The sequence below is a fragment of the Neomonachus schauinslandi genome, chromosome 8, assembly GCF_002201575.2.
Source record: "Neomonachus schauinslandi chromosome 8, ASM220157v2, whole genome shotgun sequence".
NCBI classification, from domain to species: Eukaryota; Metazoa; Chordata; class Mammalia; order Carnivora; family Phocidae; genus Neomonachus; species Neomonachus schauinslandi.
Window position 1 is genome coordinate 44,822,775 of NC_058410.1, and position 18,282 is coordinate 44,841,056.

The window sequence follows — 18,282 nt, forward strand, 5'->3', positions numbered from 1 at the left end:
TGATAAAAAATAATTGAGCAAGACACTGAGCCCTGGGCCTATCTTCTAACACCTCTCTTCCAATAGGCCTTGCTTGAGGTGGAGTCACACAAGTTAAGTTGTAAATCTTGGCTCTGCCCTTTACTAATTTTGTGACCTTGAGGAGATTATTTAACTCCTCAAAGCCTCAGTTTCCACTTCTACAAAATGAGGCTAATAATAATAGTATTTACCTTATTGACTTAGGATGGAGCTAAAATGAGAAAATAGCTATAAAAATCTTCATGACATAAAATAAAGGTGGTATTTTTTTCCATATTGAAAATTTAGCTATTACAATACAGAAAAAGGATTTCACATATTGTGTAGAGTAGAAACATACGCTATGTATTTTGTTCTTTGTGTTCTTTATTCTGCGTTTTTCACGAGCAGGAAAAACACTTGAAAGCTTAACTGTGGATGGGGAATTTCTATACTGGATCTCCTCGGCAAAGGACAGCACACAGATTTATCAAGCAAAGAAAAGCAATGGGGCCATTGTCTCTCTGGTGAAGGCTCAAAGGAGTAAGCGTATCTTGGCTTACAGTTCAGTTCTGCAGCCTTTTCCAGGTAATAAGATCACCCCCTTAATGAGCATGTTCTCCCAGTTTAGGGTCAGAAAAGTCTCAGAATGTCTCCTTCTCCAGGCTGTCCCCCCAAGCCCTTCGTTATGCTCAGCGTTACTCCAATCTACAGGATTGGTGCACACTGTGATTGCTGTTTGCCCTGGATCATAATTTATCTCCATGTGTATACAAGGCTCGGCTGTGGTAGACAACTTTAGACAGTGGAAACCCTTGTCTGTCATTCTGTCTGTCCTCTTTCTGTTCTCATTCCCATAATTTCTCTTCTTTCTGTCTTTTCTCCACTGACAACATTTTACACCTCCCAGTCCATCAAAAAGCACCGCATTAAATTTCAGGTCTTTTTCAGAGTAAAGTGCTGTATTTATTGTAGTAATTTGTGTATCAGCCATTTATCATGTGTACATGTGTGCTAGCATTTTTATTAAGTTCCTATCTTTTTTGGTAATGTGTCACTCATTACATTTTTTACTGTCGTGCGTCTAACTCTGTCTCCCCCCATAAACCCTGTGGATTTTATTATGCTGTTTTGTATAATGCAGTGACTCTTAGGGATGTTTGTATGGCACTATGTATGTATGGCAGAACTAGCTATGTGATTCATTTTTCACTTCGAGAAATTTAAGAAATTTAGTAAGTCCGTGCAACATCTGTTTGAAATTGAACACACACATATACGCATACATCCTTAAAAACAAAAGCCCTAAACCTAGCATGAGTTTTTGTAACTGGAATTAATTTAAAAGATATGATTAATATAATGCTGTCATTACTTTCTTCGAAGTAAAAAAAGGGTCAACTTGATTTTGCTGCTATGTACATTATTCAGTGTTCTTTAGCTCCACCTGCTGGAGATTTTGAGCACTGATCAGTTACCTTGCTCCTTTTTTTCTGAGGCATTTAAGGACTTCAAAATGTATGGGAAAAAAACCCAAAAAACCAAAAAAACCAAAACCAAGAAACAACCTTGTCTTCCTTTCCTGAAAAACATATCCAACACTTCATTATATCATACCTTGTCAGCTAAATAAAAAAAAGGACGTTATTATTCTTGATGTTAAATAAACCTGCTGTTCCTCTTTTATACAGATATGTGCATATTTTTAATCTTTTCTTATTATTTTAGATAAAGCATTACTGCATCTAGCTTCAGATATAGCAGAGCCAGTTATACTTAACACCACTAACACCAGCCTCACAATCAGATTACTGCCCACCAGGACCAACCTCTCGTGGCCCGACATCACCAGCCCTACTCCAACATACCTGGTTTATTACAAAGAAGTTAATGACAGGAAAACCAGCTCTGAGCTGAAATATAAAATGCTGGTAAGATTGGAGCTGGTGGTCTTTGTCTTTTCACAAGATACCTTGTTTCTGATATAAAATTCTCATTCAGGGCGCCTGGGTGGCTCAGTGGGTTAAGCGTCTGCCTTCAGCTCAGGTCACGATCCCAGGGTCCTGGGATGGAACCAGTCACTGGGCTCCCTGCTGAGCAGGGAGCCTGCTTCTGCTGCTCCCCCTGCTTGTGCTCTCTCTCTCGCTGTCCCTCTCTCTCTCAAATAACTAAATAAAATCTTAAAAAAATAAAATTCTCACTCGCAGTGAAATATTTTGTATATTCTGAAACATGCAACTGTGCAGACTTTTACAGCTTATTCATCAAAGCAGATGGTGTTCTAGTCTTGTCTGGGAATTAAGCTTCAGGGAAGTATATTAACTCTGACCAGTGGTGGATTGCCATAGTGACAGTTTCCTGAGTGTCCTGGAAGAACTGGGTTTATTGCCCTCCCTGACTAATTATCCCCAGAAAGTGATAGAGATGTGTTTTTGTGGCCTATGCGGCAGATTGTAAGTTGAGGGATAAGAAATGATTAGATGGAAAGAACATTACTGTATACCCCTCCTCCATAGCACATATTTAATACAAAAATGGTATGTTCTATTTTTGTCTGTTATTTCCTGTATGCTGTGCAATGTGCTGTTATGTAGGGACTATGTCTGTGTTTATTTGTCATTGTGTTCTTAACACCTAGTGTAATAGTTGGCTTTGTAGAGGCTTTCACTCGATAGTTCTTGAATGGATGAATTAGTTGGCACAATTCATTCTCTCACTGGCACTCGTGCCTGTTTCAGTTGTCCTTGTGATGGAGTCATATGCATCCAGTATTTTGCTCTATGCTTGTTATTTAACCAAGTCAAAAGGTGAAATTGACCATCATCTGTTGGAAGTTAAGCACTATATACTTTTCCAGAAAGGACACATGATTCTTGTTATTTCCTTTATTTTGTCTATTTTAACCTTTCTTTACACATTTCAACGTATCAGAGACAGCTGAGATCATTTGGCTGAAAAAGATTGGGCCGCTGGTACCAAGAGTTCTGTTACTGCAGCTGATCGATCCTGTTGTCTTCACACTGATGAATATGTGTCCGAGGCAGTGGTTCTCCAGCCTGACTGCACATTGGAGTTTTAAAAATCTCTGGGCCCACACTTCACGTCTGACCAGTGCAATCAGAATTTCTGGGGGGTGGGACCCAGGCACAAGTGTTTTCTTAAGACTTTCCGGATGGTTCCATAGTACAACTGAAGTTGAGAACCGTGGCTCTAAGGAAAGTATTTTTACTTTCTTAAGCGTTACCTCTAAGAATGATGAGAGATAATCCAGCTTCATCTTTCATCATATTCACTTACGTTGGTCACATCTTTACCAGACCATCTTGCTGAATGTTTGTTGCAGTGCTGGAGAAATAATATCCTCTTCTGAGAACTAAGCTTCATACGTGAAATGAGCATGTTACAGAATTGACCAAGGGCTGCCCAACATTTTGTATTTATTCTTGGAGGTATTAGGCAACTCAGGTCTGGGCAGATTAGGGCGGTGAACGTGATCATTCTCATGATCCAATATCAAAAAATAAATTAACTTCAAAAAATCTTTTAATTATCTTCTCCCTTTGGTTAAATATTTCTCCTCCTTTGTACAAAAAAATAATCAGGTATTGATTTTTAAAAATTAATTACAGGAGTTTCAGGAGAGGATAGTCCTTATTGATGGTTTACAACCATTTTCAACATATGTGCTACAGACAGCTGTAAAGAATTATTATTCAGACCCTGTGGAACGGTTACCTCTGGGAAAAAAGATCTGGGGAAAAACTAGAAGTGGAGGTGAGTTATGGGCTTGGGGTGGGTTTCTAGAGTGGCATTTCGTGATGTAGGTGACATATATATCTGTATTTGTTTTTTAAAATTTGGATGCTAAGTAATCTTGATTATGTGAGCTTTTTAAGCTTAATAAGAAAAATGTATTGTTGAAAATACCCTGATGACCTGATTTGTGCTCTAACAACAGATGACTATTATTCCATCGGAATGAAAATCAACTAGAAGGTGAAACATCAGAGTCAAACATACTGTTTGACCAAGAAACACATTCTCTGGTCTCACCACAGAGTGTCACCCTCTCCCCACGTAGTCACAGGTGTCTGTGCGCGCGGAGACAGAAGTCAGCCTTTTCTGTGTGTGAATTTTACCAAGGCCACCACTGAGATTGAAAGTAAATAACATCATTGCCTGAAAGAAAATGGATCTAGACTCTAAAGAGACATTCTAAGTGGTGGTGGTGATTTTGAGGTGATGCCATTTCTTTCAGATGTCTCTGATGACATTCCCCAGTCGAATCTGAGTCAGTTTATTCATCCTCATTGGCCGTATCATTGAGCTGGAGTCAGAGAATGCGTTAGTCCTTAGGCAAAAATAAGCGAGAGCCTTTCAGGCAGCCCTTTAACTTTCTGTGCTACTGTGATATGAGAGACTGGTTTTCCTTTGGAACATCTGTCATTTGTTCTGCTCACATGATATGGTTATTCCGCAACCAAGACCCCCTTCCTTCTTCCATCGTTCAGTGCTGATGCAACATTCCTTATCATTTGTTGCTATTTGTTTCAGTGCCTGAGGCAGTTAGGCTCATTAACACAACTGTGCAGTCAGACACCAGCCTCCTTATATCCTGGAGAGAATCTCACAAGCCAAATGGACCTAAAGAGTCAGTCCGCTATCAGTTGGCAATCTCACATCTGGCTCTAATTCCAGAGACCCCTCTAAGACCAAGTGAATATCCAAATGGAAGACTCGCTCTCCATGTTACTAGACTGTCCGGTGGGAAACTGTATGTGTTAAAGGTACAGTGAGTGTCTTGGGCGCTTTTATTGCCGTTCTCAAGTGCAAGGCTCTGAAAAGGTTAAGCAATTGTTCTTTTTTACAAAAAGGTTCTGGCCTGCCATGCTGAGGAAATGTGGTGTGCTGAGAGTCATCCTGTCGCTGTCAAAATGTTTGACACACCGGAGAAACCGTATGCCTTGGTTCCAGAGAACACTAGTTTGCAATTAGATTGGAAGGCTCCATCTGATGTTAACCTCACCAGCTTTTGGTTTGAACTCCAGAAGGTAGATCTCACCATACACGTTTCATGCAAATCTGTGTTTTATGCTATGGGATAAATTAGAAGACCTTTTTCATATGTCTAGAGTTTTCTCCTGTATAAATCAGCAATATATTTTACAACATTCATTGATTTAGGTTTGCCATATACAGAAGCTATCTAAACTCATTTCTGACGCAAAGAATTTCCAGAGAGATTAGTTTGCTCTTAAAAAGGCTCTGTGGAAAAGGGTATAAGCTATGGTTTACTGGTTTTCATAATATTTCACTTAGTTTAGATATTATCAGCATGGCTGTCTAGTTTAAAGTCCATAGCAATTTGGTGTTTTCTGTGAAAAAAATAAAAGAAATGAACAAGCAAACGAACAACACCCAAAACCTTGTTTAGAAATATTCTTTCCGCCATTTAAGGGCTGTGTAGCAACAAGAGAGATGTAAGATATAAGCTGAGTTTATTCTAAACTAGTTTGATCTTGGGCTATAAAATTTAGAAGTTTCCTTGTCCAAAAATCTTCATGCTTTTTCCAATATAAAAACATCCACTGAATATGAAAGCGTTAATTAATCTAATTAAGTCACTGCTGGGGAAAGTCTATGTTGATTTTTATATTGATACACTTAAAATGGATTATTTTTAATAATTGCTAGATTTCATTTTCAGTAGTATATATTTTGTGTGTCCACATTTGTAAAGATTGGTTAGGAATCTTTTGTTCAGTTGTAACAAAAACAAAGCAGTATAGTCATGGCCTGGCTTTTTTTAAAAAATGGAGTTCCTCCCCTGGATGTTTTTAAATTCTACTATGTGAGATATTTTCTATGATCTTGTACTTTTTAGATAAAATCTATGAAAACTGTGTAACAACAGTGAATGTTGAGTTGATAAAACCGAAGTCTGTAGTTTAGTTGGACTTCTTCCACTGAGCATGTTTATGATGATTTGTTGCCTATTTAAAAAATGATCCTCTTATAAAAATGTAGTTAAATTGGAGGATCACCTTTTTTAGGACATCTATTTAAGTAAGCTTAATGCAGTTTAAAGGCAAGGTGGGGGATGTAAAAAGTTTATTTCCTACGTCAAAGAAATGAGATGGGGATGGGCCTTACATCTGGTGACTCTAAGCCCCTCCTTTTACCAGTGAGAAGTCGGAGAGCCAGACAGGTGCCATAGTGAGTCAGATATCACAAGCCAGGCAGGGCAGAGCCCTGGGGGCTGACTCATCCTACAGCAGTCCTACTTGGGTACTATCCATGGAAGGAATGTGAGTCACTAAGGACCCACCCCACTCCTCAAAGTTTGGGACAAGGACAGCAGGCTGGGCCTGCCTGGTTCAGTCCTTGTGACTTTCATGCAATGCTCTTTGTTTCAAAACTTCCTCTACACTTGCTGAAAACAGGTTCCAGATATACCACTTAGAAAACCTTGAAGCTGAGGAGGTAGGGTACAGTAATTTTCACAGGTGTGACCATGTACCAGCACTAATTGCTGAGCACAGTAGAAGGCTGTGTCCTGAGAGGGTTGATGAGTCCATCTAGTCAGAAAGTTCTGTATCTTTTGAGTAACTTGAACCTACCTCGTAATGATAGGACAGCTAGGAATGATCCTATAACTCCAGATTGAAACTCCGAGGGGTGAGTGGTAAGGGTGAATATGTATCTTTTTAATTAATAATTTTTAAAAATTCTTTCTAGGAAAGAAGGAGAAAAGGATACATTTACAGTTTTCATCTTTGTTGTTAAAATTTCCTTCTATAGAAAATGAAGGAATTAGATTACAAGGCTAAATTTCTATCTAGGTCTTAAACTCCACAGATTTTTTTTTTTTTAATCACAACAGTGTATAGAAGAAGAACATATTTAATTTAAGATTGAGGAGAAGCAAGTAGTTTCACTTTGGTAAATTATTTTCATGGAAGCCCATTAAAAGTTGAGTGTTTCTCAACTGTCCAAGAAAGTTCCTACCAGAACCAAACATTTCTGAAGTTCCGGTCTCTGAGACATGGTAGTCTGCACCATTTCCTCCACACCCCCGCCCAAATAATTTGAAAATCCCACTGTGGTATTGAAAATCACCCCTGCACTTGTTGGCTCCTGACAAATGGAAGGTCCTGACTCCCTTGTGATTTACTGGGGTAGCCATGGCACCTCTCCAAGTTGGTGGTCTGCCCGGAACATTCATTGCTGTGGGCTGTGGTGAGGCCAGTATGTGACAGCTTTCCAGCAGAACCGTTGGTCACACATCTGACCTTCCAAGGAGCTTTGATCATTTCTGGATGATATGGAATGTTAGGTCATCTAGACTATTCACTTCAGGTAGTGTCTATAGCAGGTTATTAAGGAGGCAGGGCCACAAAGGGCTAAAATTTTTGAGCCAGAAATCAATATTTATCTGTCTCTCTCTCTCTCTCCCATGGTTCAGAGTAAATATTATGGACCCAGTGTATCTCTTTCTTTAGCCTGTATGTCATATGGGATTGATCCATTTATGAATTTAGCAGGCAATGGCCCAGACATCGGCATTTCTATATTTTTTTCCCATTCCTTCCATCCCCCCTTTGCCTCTTTCTTTTTGTAACAAGGTGGTCTACTCCCCAAAGGTGCTATAGGAACCATTCCTTATTGAATAGAAAACTAATATAAAGTGTCCATCCAATGAAATGATGTGACCTTGTGAGCACGAAATGAAAAACGAGATGTAAAGTAAGGTTTATTTATGGAAACTGACCTTCTTAGGAAACTCTACTGGAGAAAATACACTAAGAACCCTTGACAAAATGCCACATCCTCTGTCTTTCCCTACTTGTACATTGAAAAAAAAAATCTCCATTTTCAAATAAGATATTAAGGGTCCAAATACACAGATTTTTTAAAAGCCATGCACAGAGAAAGTATAAAATAGCTATAAATAGAGACCCAGGATCTACAGTGGAATGAAAGTAAGATTTCCTATATTTAACTTCTAACCTTACTAATTGGTAGCTGAGTGATGGTGGGTAGAAATTTCCCGCTTTTAGGGAACTAGGCTTTGTATATATAAAAATAAGGAATGCTGATTAGGGGTCTGGAAAGAGTTTTGGAGGAAGAAACTAAATGTTTTAATTTATAAGTCACTGTGGACCTCTTGAAAGAATCAAAGTATGTAACAGAATTAAAAATATTGTTGTTTTGATCCATCACGGTCCCTCAGCTGTGAATTTGCATTCTCAGCCATCCTGATTTAAGGTAGGTGTCTCCAATTAGGGATAACAAAAAGCTAAGCTTCAAATCTTCCATAATAATATATATATAGTAAGAGGTTCATGTCCCACCTTGGACTAATCCTAAGAACCATTATTCAAGTCAGTTATAGCTTGTCACAAAAAACAGAAAAACTAAAAACAAAAAAACAAAACAAAAAAACCCCATAAAGTGGCTGTCAGTGGTGGAGATAATGTTTGGGATCAAACATTAATGAAGAAGCTCTTATTTTTTTTAACAGAAAATACATTTGAATAAGTTTTTAATTGCTTGCCATAGACTTGTGAATTTCTATGTTTAAGAGGATTTTCTTAAAGAAACAAAAAAAATGTTACTTGAGACTTCTTTTTCTAGTGGAAAGACAATGAATTTTCCCGTGTTAACACTTCATGCATCCAAGGCCTGGCTTATGTGTGTAACATCACAGATCTACAGCCTTACACGTCCTATACCGTCCGCGTAGTGGTGGTTTATAGAACAGGAGAAAATAGCACCTCACTCCCAGAAAGCTTTAAGACAAAAGGTGAGTACTAACATCCTCGGTACTCAAAAAACTCCTATAAGTTTCTCAGTGCCTCTCTTATCACTTTTTTCACCAATTCTAGAGGTTAACCTTTTCTTAAAAGGTGTAAATTACTATTTCTAGAGCTTGAGTGAAGAAACTGAAAAGAACCAGGAGTCCTTACAAGCATTAACGAGGTAATACTGGCCTGGTCTTGCAGAATCCTGAACTGGGCAAGATTATTTTGCCTTTCAGTATCCTCTGCTTTCTTGTCTGGCTGATATTTTGCAGTGAGAACTAAATGAAAACAGTGTTACTGAGTGTTCAACACATATTTACTCACTGACTACTATATTCCAGATGCTAAAAATAAAAAAAATCCAAAAAGAATGTTAATTAGTGATCCCTATAAGTTGATCCCTATAAGAATCAAGGGAAAAATGCTCCAAAATTTACATAGTTTTCTTTGCATCACTTATTTTGTAGTGAGCTAAGATATATTATTATTCCTATCACTAATCCATCTAATCCATCATTAGTAAAAACTTCGGATACTCATTTAAAAATATACACTCATATCAGAGTATTTCTGAATATTTCTTTAATGTACTTGGCTTTTCTTTTTGGAAATGTATCCTATAGAAAGATGGTATGCAGAATATTTTATATTTCTGATGTATCAGTCAGCATTTTCTTATGTTTCCAAAGCTGGAGTACCAAGTAAACCAGGCATTCCAAAAGTATTAGAAGGGAGCAAAGATTCAATACAGTGGGAAAAAGCCGAAGATAATGGAAGCCGGCTTATGTACTATATCCTTGAGATCAGGTACGTCTGTTTTCAAAAGTGCTTTGTAAACTACAAAGAGCTAAGCAATTAATTGTAAGGTATTATTAGATCGAAATTAACAATATTTATGAATGTGTATTTATAAATAAATATGAAGGATCTTTAGTTGAAGGACCTTGAGTGCACCATTATGTTCTCTGCTCAATTCCTAGCAGTCAGCCTCAGCACTCCAATTATAAGGCAGATCACATCATTGTTCTCGGAAATCTGCAACTACTTGTCCAAACTTTATGGAAATAATCCAATCGTTGACACATGTGACTAATATTTATTTAATATCTATTTCGTTCAAGAAGCTGAGCTGATGTATGCTGTTAGATGATGGTATGCATGTAAATTTCTGATGATGATTTGTTTTAGCAAGATGAATAATGCCTAGTGAGAACCGGCAGTGAACTAGGTATTTTTCAGAATGTAAAAGTAGGTCAAGGTCCAAAATGATCTGACCTGTATAGGTCACACAGGATTCTTTATCCATTGTGAAGATTGCAGTTTGCAGTGTGCTCCCAAGAGTCTGAAAATGTGCCTTCAGTGAAAACTGTGCTGCTGATGAACATAAGCAACCTCAGAGCCGGCCAGTATGGGGAGCTCTGTAAATGGTAACTGGCTCAGATGGACTGATTTCATGCCAACTTGAGGGGAGAATTCCAAATTCCACAGACACTCCCCTCACAGGTCCATGAAGCTATCTTTTAAGAAGCTCCAAGGACAAAAGTCACTTCCATAATTATAGTCCTGGCAACTTGAGCTTTAGATCTATTTTTGCTTCATTTTGCTCTGGTACTCCCATAACCTTAAAAAATTTTCCTGTGCATGGTAGAGAATTACATTTGCCACACTGCTAACAGAAACCTCCTTGAAATTCCTATTACTGGTTTTAGGGCACCTGGGTGGCTCAGTTGGTTAAGCGACTGCCTTCGGCTCAGGTCATGATCCTGGAGTCCCGGGATCAAGTCCCTCAGTGGGGGGTCTGCTTCTCCCACTGACCCTCCTCCCTCTCATGCTCTCTGTCTCTCATTCTCTCTGTCTCAAATAAATAAATAAAATCTTTAAAAAAAAAAAAGAAATTCCTATTACTGGTTTTCATGCAGAGTCAAATACATTCTAATCTGCTGAGCCGTCTTGGTGGTCTGTGACTGTAATTATATTCACCAGCCCGCCCACAGCACCATCTTGCTAGGACCCCTTTAGCAAGTTTCCTTCAGTGATGCCTTAAGCCCATAGCTCCATAAATTCTTCGCATTTTCTTGCCCCAAGCCTCTCCTGTCAGGACAGGGGTGATGGGATAATGGAATGAATTGCTGTACCTTCGGTATCTCAAAGTCGCGTCTTCAGTCAGGACACTGGCATACCCAGGTTCTTGCTGATGGTGCGGGGTAATGGTAGTGCAAAGTGTGTGAACTTGGGAGCTGAGCAGACTGTATTAGTGTCCAAAGACTGCCACGAGAAAGTACCACCAACTGGGTGGCTTGAAACAACAAGAATTTATTCTCTCACAGTTCTGGAGACTAGAAGTCTGAAATCAAGGTATTAGTCGGACCATGCTCCTTCTGAAGGTCCTAGGAAAGAATCCTTCCTTGCCTCTTCTTAGCCTCTGGGGATCCAGACTTTCCAGCAATCCTTGGTATTTCTTGTAGATGCATCATGTCAGTCTCTGGCTCTGTCATCACCCGGTGCTCTCTGTGTTTATCTGTGCCTAAATTTCTTTCTTCTCAAGAAGGCACTGGTCTTGGATTTAAGCCTACCCTAATCCAGTATGACCTCATCCTAACTTGATTACATCTAAGAAGACCTTATTTCCAAACAAGGTCACATCTGAGTAGGCATGAGTTTTGAGTTTGGTTGAGTTCTTCAACCCAGGGCCATGTTTAAACACTTGCTTTATTCTTTTTTTGAATTTAAGTTTTCCCATCTGTAAAATGGGACGATGACATTTACCTCCTTAGGTTGTTGTGAAAACTCAATGAAATGAAACAAAATGAAAAGCACCAGTATGGTGGGTTATAAATAGAAGATGCTCAACCAATGTCAGAATTCTTGTCTTCCTCGGTGGCCAGTAACTGTGAAGAGACATTTTATAAATTTTTAAGGGTCTCTTTCTTTTGGATCAGTGTTGTTTGGATTGAACAATGAAAATGCCAATGCCTAGCACAAGAGTTCACAAAATGTACAAAAACATTGTATAAAGAGTCTTAGGAGCAGAATGGTCCCTAGGACACTTAGCTCTTGGTAACAGTTGTGAGCAACTCCGCTGCCCTGATCCTCCGGATGTTCTTGCCCATTCCCTGTCCCTCAAAGTTTTAGCCTTCCCATCCCTTTCAGGATGACCACTCAGTTTATAGGAGCAGAACTAGCTATCCCTAAGCCTACTGTGGGTTGGTCCTAAAACTGTTGTTGTCTGAAAAGTCCCAGACTTTGAAAAGTTCTTCCCCATCACAAAGGAGGTAATTAGAAGGCCTTGAGCTTGCCTTCAGTTTATGATTCTATTAAAAGACATTCCATTTACAACTTTTGAGCCTCACTCTTGTATTCTTTCCATGTTTCATATAAAGAATGATGTGGGTTGACTTGAGGTGGCGTGTAGGCCAATACAAATGGAAGGAATACACCTCAGAATCTCAGGTATAATGATAATTTTGGTAGTTGAACTATTATACTTTCTTTATCAGTTTTATGTCCTGTATTTTATTTTATCCAGCTGTGGTATACATAAACTACAGATGGCATAAGAGACTGAGAATTAAGAAAGAATAAAAGGGGCGCCTGGGTGCCTCAGTCGTTAAGCGTCTGCCTTCGGCTCAGGTCATGATCGCAGGGTCCTGGGATCAAGCCATGCATTGGGCTCCCTGCTCTGCAGGAAGCCTGCTTCTCCCTCTCCCACTCCCCCTTGCTTGTGTTCCCTCTCTTGCTGTGTCTCTCTCTGTCAAATAAATAAATAAAATCTTAAAAAAAAAAAAGAATAAAAAACTCCAGGTTAGAAACTATGGGCTAATTGTCTTATGTGTTTGAAATTCTGAAGAAAGTTTACACATTCTAATAGCAGGAAAAACCTCTTTCGCTTTCTCTTGGCCATTGATTATTTGTTATTTTCCCAATGGGCTGAGTTGGTGGGCTCCTATGCATTGCCAGGATGACTTTATGAGATTATGCTCAGTTAGGTGTCTGCCTGGGTGGCTCAGTCAGTTAAGTGTCGTCTGTAGCCAGTTAAGTGTTCTGTAGCCAAACCATGTGAGAGGAATGAGATCAAGGGTAAAGTGTGTACTAGGAGATGCTCTGGAGTTCTGTCATTAAAATGATACAGGAGTGTCCAGAAATAATACATATATTGTCTCATATTTTCTATATTTACCATTTTGCTCTTTTTTTTTTTTTGGTAGAAAGGGCATTTCAAATGATTCACAGAACCAGAATTTAATGTGGAAGATGGCATTTAATGGATCCTGCAGTAGTATTTGTACATGGAAGTCCAAAAACCTGAGAGGAAGATTTCAGTTCAGAGTAGTAGCCGCAAATAATCTGGGATTTGGTGACTATAGTGGAATCAGTGAGGATATTCTGTTAGTTGGAGGTATGTTACCATGTCTGTCTATGTGCTAATTGACTACACAAAGGTTCGGAGATAAAGATAAGTGAATTCTTAACATTAGAAATAAATTGGATGACTGTGTAATTTATCATCCAGACTATGGAACTATTCATTTTATCTGATGTGACCTTCCTAAAACATCAGAATCCTCATGTCATTTTTCTCCTCAGCAATGATCAGCTACTCTTTCATGCCTAACACATCAAGTCAGTGCTCCTGGATAGGCTTCCCAGGCTGTCCATAGTCTGGTCTGGATCCAGCCTTATGTTCCTGCTCCCCATACTCTCACCTTCTACTCAACTGTCCTAAAACGATGCTTTCTACATCTTTCACTGTGTACCCCATTTTAGGTTATGATATATCATCTGTCTAATCACATAGGCTAGAAATCTCAATACCATATTTAATTTTTCCCTCTACTCAGTCACCAAGTTTTGTTCACTTACCACCTTGAATTCTGTCTGTTGAGTGCTCATCTTCCTATTCTCACTTTGGCTTTCCTAATTTATCATTTCTTGCCTGTGCTCTTGGCTTAATCACACTGCTGACAATTGATCTAGCTGAAGCACAAGCTGGATTACTTAACCCCCTTTCTGAAATCCCCGAAATGACTCTCCATTCACTGCCTTTGGAATCAAGTGCAAACTTCTGTGTGGCATTTAAGGCCTTCCATGATTTGTCCTCCAATTATAGTCCATTGTTCCTATGCTATAACCGTATCAGACTGGTAAAAGCTTCTTATGACACGAGGCCTTTAGCTTTGGTTTCTCTCTCTCTCTCAAATGAATAAAGTCTTTAAAAAAAAGATTATACATGTTTCCTCAGCTATTATGAAGTAGAAGCCTGGGTGGGTATATCATAATGGTGCATTGGTAAACCAGATCTTTGGAAAACTAAACCAAACCAAACCAAACCAAACCAAACCAAACCAAACCAAACCTTGACTTTGATGTCCTATGGTGTTAAACGCTCTTGCTATGGGTGATTTCAAACTACCAGTGGTTTAACAACTGGCTTGCGAAAATCTGGTAGGAGCTAGTTCAGACATATCTGGCATACCCCTGAAACTACCTAGCTGTATTCTGCAAATTAACTTTTTTTTTTCATTTATTTTATTAGATGGTTTTTGGATACCAGAAACAAGCTTTGTACTTACTATTATAATTGGAATATTTCTGGTTGTTACAATCCCAGTGGTCTTTGGTAAGTATAATAGCTTTAAAAATACAGGTAGTAACCTTGATCATATTAGTTGATTTATCACTTAGTGTATTCAACCTCCCACATAAAATAAATTTATAAATTTCACAGTTACCTTTGGCTATACTCTCATAAGTACTAACCTCTGTGAGTTGTTTTTGATCTTGGAGTAACTATTTTATGAAAAATATATCTGTATTTACACTTCATGGTGTACTTTAGATAAAACTAATTACAAAGGCACCAACTTTTGGCTTTCTGTAAACCAATATTTGTTTCAAATTGGCTACATAACAAGTGCTTTGTGGCTTAGAGTTTTAAGTAAATAAAAGAAAAATAACTCTGGATGTAAAAAAAAATGTAGGATTAATAGGAAAACAGTGATAGTCCTCGGTTGGGAGAGTTTGGATCTCTAGGCAGGCAGACAGACTGGTTTGGAAGGAGCGGCTCCTCTTTTGCAGATGACCCATCTCTGGCTTATGGGGTCTACTCTCGCGTTCAGATGTCTGAAAGGTAGATAGGAAGGGTCTTTTTTTAAAAAGATTTATTTTAATGATGAGATAATACTGTGACAACCCCAGAAATATTGGGGCCAAATATTGGGCCTATAGGGTTATTTTGGTAATCATACATCCTGGTTCATTCCTGTTGTTTCAGCATAAACATTAATAGGACTTTCAGTGCCCAAAATGTCCTGGTTTGGATTATAAGGTATTCGGTCATCCTATCACTTACTGATAATTATGAGTCCCTGACATAATAAGAAAGCATTATAAGAAAGATATGATAGGGCGCCTGGGTGGTTCAGTCATTTAAGTGTCTGCCTTTAGCTCAGGTCATGATCCCGGAGTCCCAGGATCGAGTCCTGCATCAGGCTCCCCGCTCAGCAGGGAGTCTACTTCTCCCTCTGACCCTCCCCTCTCTCATGTTTTCTCTCTCTCAAATAAATAAAATCTTAAAAAAGAAAGAAAGAAAGACATGATACTTGCCAGAAAAGAATACTCAAGGACATATTTAGGAAATTGTAGCCTGTTTTTTTCATATAGAAAGGAAAGTTTAAGGAAAAGTTACAAACATAAAGCTAAACTCTCTCAGGATAAAGAAAGCCACTATTTTACTAAGTGGTCTAAATCTTTATTCTTTCCCCAAACTGATTGGAGTTGTAAACTATCAGAGAGCACACTGAAACTTGAATTGAGGTTTCTTTTCATAGATTCCACCCAGATGATATATGGAACTCCTTTAGCTAACTTGGAAAGCTAAAAATTTCAGCTGACCCTGCCAGGATCTCAACCTGTGGTTCCAGGGAGTCTAAGCATTGCACAGCTGATGCTTGGGCCACTAAGCCAGCCCCTCCAGAATTACACGTATGACTGTAGTATATTTGGCAGTTGGCATATAGGCTTGACTGCTTGTCTGCTTTCCTACTGGGAAGGAGTATTACACGAAGAATCTTTCATCTGACCTTTGCTTGCCTACGTGTACGTCACCATTGTTCAAACCCATAACTCTAGTGGATGAGCATGAGGTAATTTCAGACAACCTATTGTGCTTTCAAGACATCCTATGGATATCTGACTTTCTCAGGATTTAAAGGTCTTTATCCTATTTGGAACTTATGAATTTTTTAGTGCAGCTAAGCTAATCTGCTTCTTTGCTTTTAGTAGCAGTGCGTGTGGTTTTACTAGTAGGAGTGGGTGAGTGCATGAGAAAAGATTGAGTTTATTAAAATAAGGAAAAGTAGCAATTGTTTAAACATATTTGTATTGTGCTGGGGGCTCTCAGCAGTCCTACTTATAAATATAAGATTGAAACAGTGATTTAAAAATAAACATCGGCAGCCTTGGCTTTGGTGAGTGGTCGCATCTAACATGCCATGTTAGCCTCGTGCCAGGAGCAGAGGGAAATATGAAGCCAGAATATTCAATTGCTGGCCTTGGCAGCTTGCCATTTAATGAGGGAGGTAAGACATACCTGTGTGAAAATATAAATCGTGAGAAATAAAAGGCAAGAGGACCTGACATGTGCTGGACACTGCGATAGAAATGCGGACCGAGAGCTACACTTGGTCTTAGACGTTGAAAACCGAGAGATCAGCAGAGCGTCAGCGTCTCGGAAGGCATCACTGGGAGCTGGGCCTTTAAAGAAATGAAGAGGGGTAGGGACAGCTTTTCAGGTTTGAAAAATTGCATTAGCAAAAGTATTTAAGATCTTTCCCTGCGTGGTCCCTCAGATGGAATTTCACTTGAATAAAACGCTAACCTGTTGGATATAGAATATACAATGGAATAAAATTCAAATTTTAATGATCATCTTACAAAACACCCTTGGTGTTTTCAACTTTTGAACCAATGTTCTAGTATAGATGGTTGATCTTATGACATAATTGTATTTTAATTTCCACAAATCACTTATTTTCATGAGGATGAAAATAGTATTTGCTCATTGTATGAAGAAGACAATATAAATCATCCATGATTTCACAACTGAGAAGACCACTACTAACATTTGGTGGGTTTCATTCCAATAGTTTTTCTGTATGCTTGAGTATGTATATAAACTCTTGTACTCTGCATTTTAAAAAACGAAGCGTGCCATTATAATTGAAAGCACTCCTCAGATCTACTATAGGAGTATAACCTGGACATATCTGGACTCAGAAATAAATTTGCAATTTAATTATAATGCAAATAATTATGTAATAATTATAATGCAAATTTGTTTTGGTTTCTGTTGCCTCTAGTTTAAGGGCGATTTTGAGAAATAAGTTCTGATATTAAGATACTTCAACTTGTTCTAAGTTATGTGTTTTTATAAGTCTTTGTACCAAGATTTAATTAGTTTTTCTACCATGGACACATTTTTCAATCAAATTCTGTTATTCTACCCATGGTGTTCTTATATATAAACATTTAAAATGTTAACATTTCTTGATGAAAAAAGAAAGCAATGTTTTGTTTTGTAAATTGTGTCCTTTTCTCTTTATAGTCTGGCACAGAAAATTAAGGAATCAAAAGACTCCCAAGGAAGGGCTGACGGGTCTCATAAACGAAGACAAAGAGTTGGCTGAGCTCCGCGGTCTGGCAGCTGGAATAGGGCTGGCTAATGCCTGCTATGCCATACAGTATGTAACCTGGGCCCTCACTACAGGGCACCTAGATGAAGAGTGGGCAACTATAAAGAGAGTGCCCATGGGTCCCGTGTTGCCCACGATTGTCTTGGTCCATGCCCATTATTCTGGCATGATTATTAATATCATCCCCTTCCATTTTCAAATGTGACCTGAGATGGATGGCAAATTATGTGGTTATTCTATCCTAAGGAAAATAAGCAAAATTCCATTGTGTTCCAGTGTTTTATCGCATAGTTATAAAGTAAACGAAACAAGGACGTAAGTCCTGAATGGAAAAGAACAGACGGTAGCATGATTGGTTCAACTGGGAGCATCCAGAAGAGAGGAATTCCAAGGGTCCCCTGCCTGGGCTGTTAAGTCCATCGGAGTCTGTTTTCAGAAGCTGTATGGTGATTGCCTACAAAAGCTCTTTAGGATAGTTGAGTTTTGAACTTATGTTGTCATCATAATTTTTTTTTTAAAGATTTTATTTATTTATTTGAGACAGAGAGAATGAGAGGGAGGAGGGTCAGAGGGAGAAGCAGACTCCCTGCCGAGCAGGGAGCCCGACGCGGGACTCGATCCCGGGACTCCAGGATCACGACCTGAGCCGAAGGCAGTCGCTTAACCAACTGAGCCACCCAGGCGCCCGTCATCATAATTTTTTTAAAAAAATTCAATTAGCCAACATATAGTATGTTGTGAATTTTCGATGTAGTCAAAATAATTAAAGAAAATATTTAAATGTCTTT

General features: G+C 38.7%; 1 protein-coding gene across 2 annotated transcripts in view; it reads left to right on the top strand.

Annotated features, from left to right (window-relative positions):
* The window catches only part of ROS1 (ROS proto-oncogene 1, receptor tyrosine kinase), a 103,632-nt gene that overhangs the window by 56,941 nt on the left and 28,409 nt on the right, over nucleotides 1-18,282 (top strand). Inside the window, exons 27-36 of one of the 2 annotated variants that reach the window (XM_044917423.1) lie at nucleotides 409-588; nucleotides 1,729-1,931; nucleotides 3,630-3,774; nucleotides 4,555-4,787; nucleotides 4,875-5,051; nucleotides 8,638-8,806; nucleotides 9,494-9,611; nucleotides 13,010-13,200; nucleotides 14,338-14,421; nucleotides 17,407-17,542. In XM_044917423.1, coding sequence (XP_044773358.1) covers nucleotides 409-588; nucleotides 1,729-1,931; nucleotides 3,630-3,774; nucleotides 4,555-4,787; nucleotides 4,875-5,051; nucleotides 8,638-8,806; nucleotides 9,494-9,611; nucleotides 13,010-13,200; nucleotides 14,338-14,421; nucleotides 17,407-17,542 — 1,636 coding nt within the window. The remainder of the gene's footprint in view (nucleotides 1-408; nucleotides 589-1,728; nucleotides 1,932-3,629; nucleotides 3,775-4,554; nucleotides 4,788-4,874; nucleotides 5,052-8,637; nucleotides 8,807-9,493; nucleotides 9,612-13,009; nucleotides 13,201-14,337; nucleotides 14,422-17,406; nucleotides 17,543-18,282) is intronic. The other variant, XM_044917424.1, reaches the window with a different exon arrangement.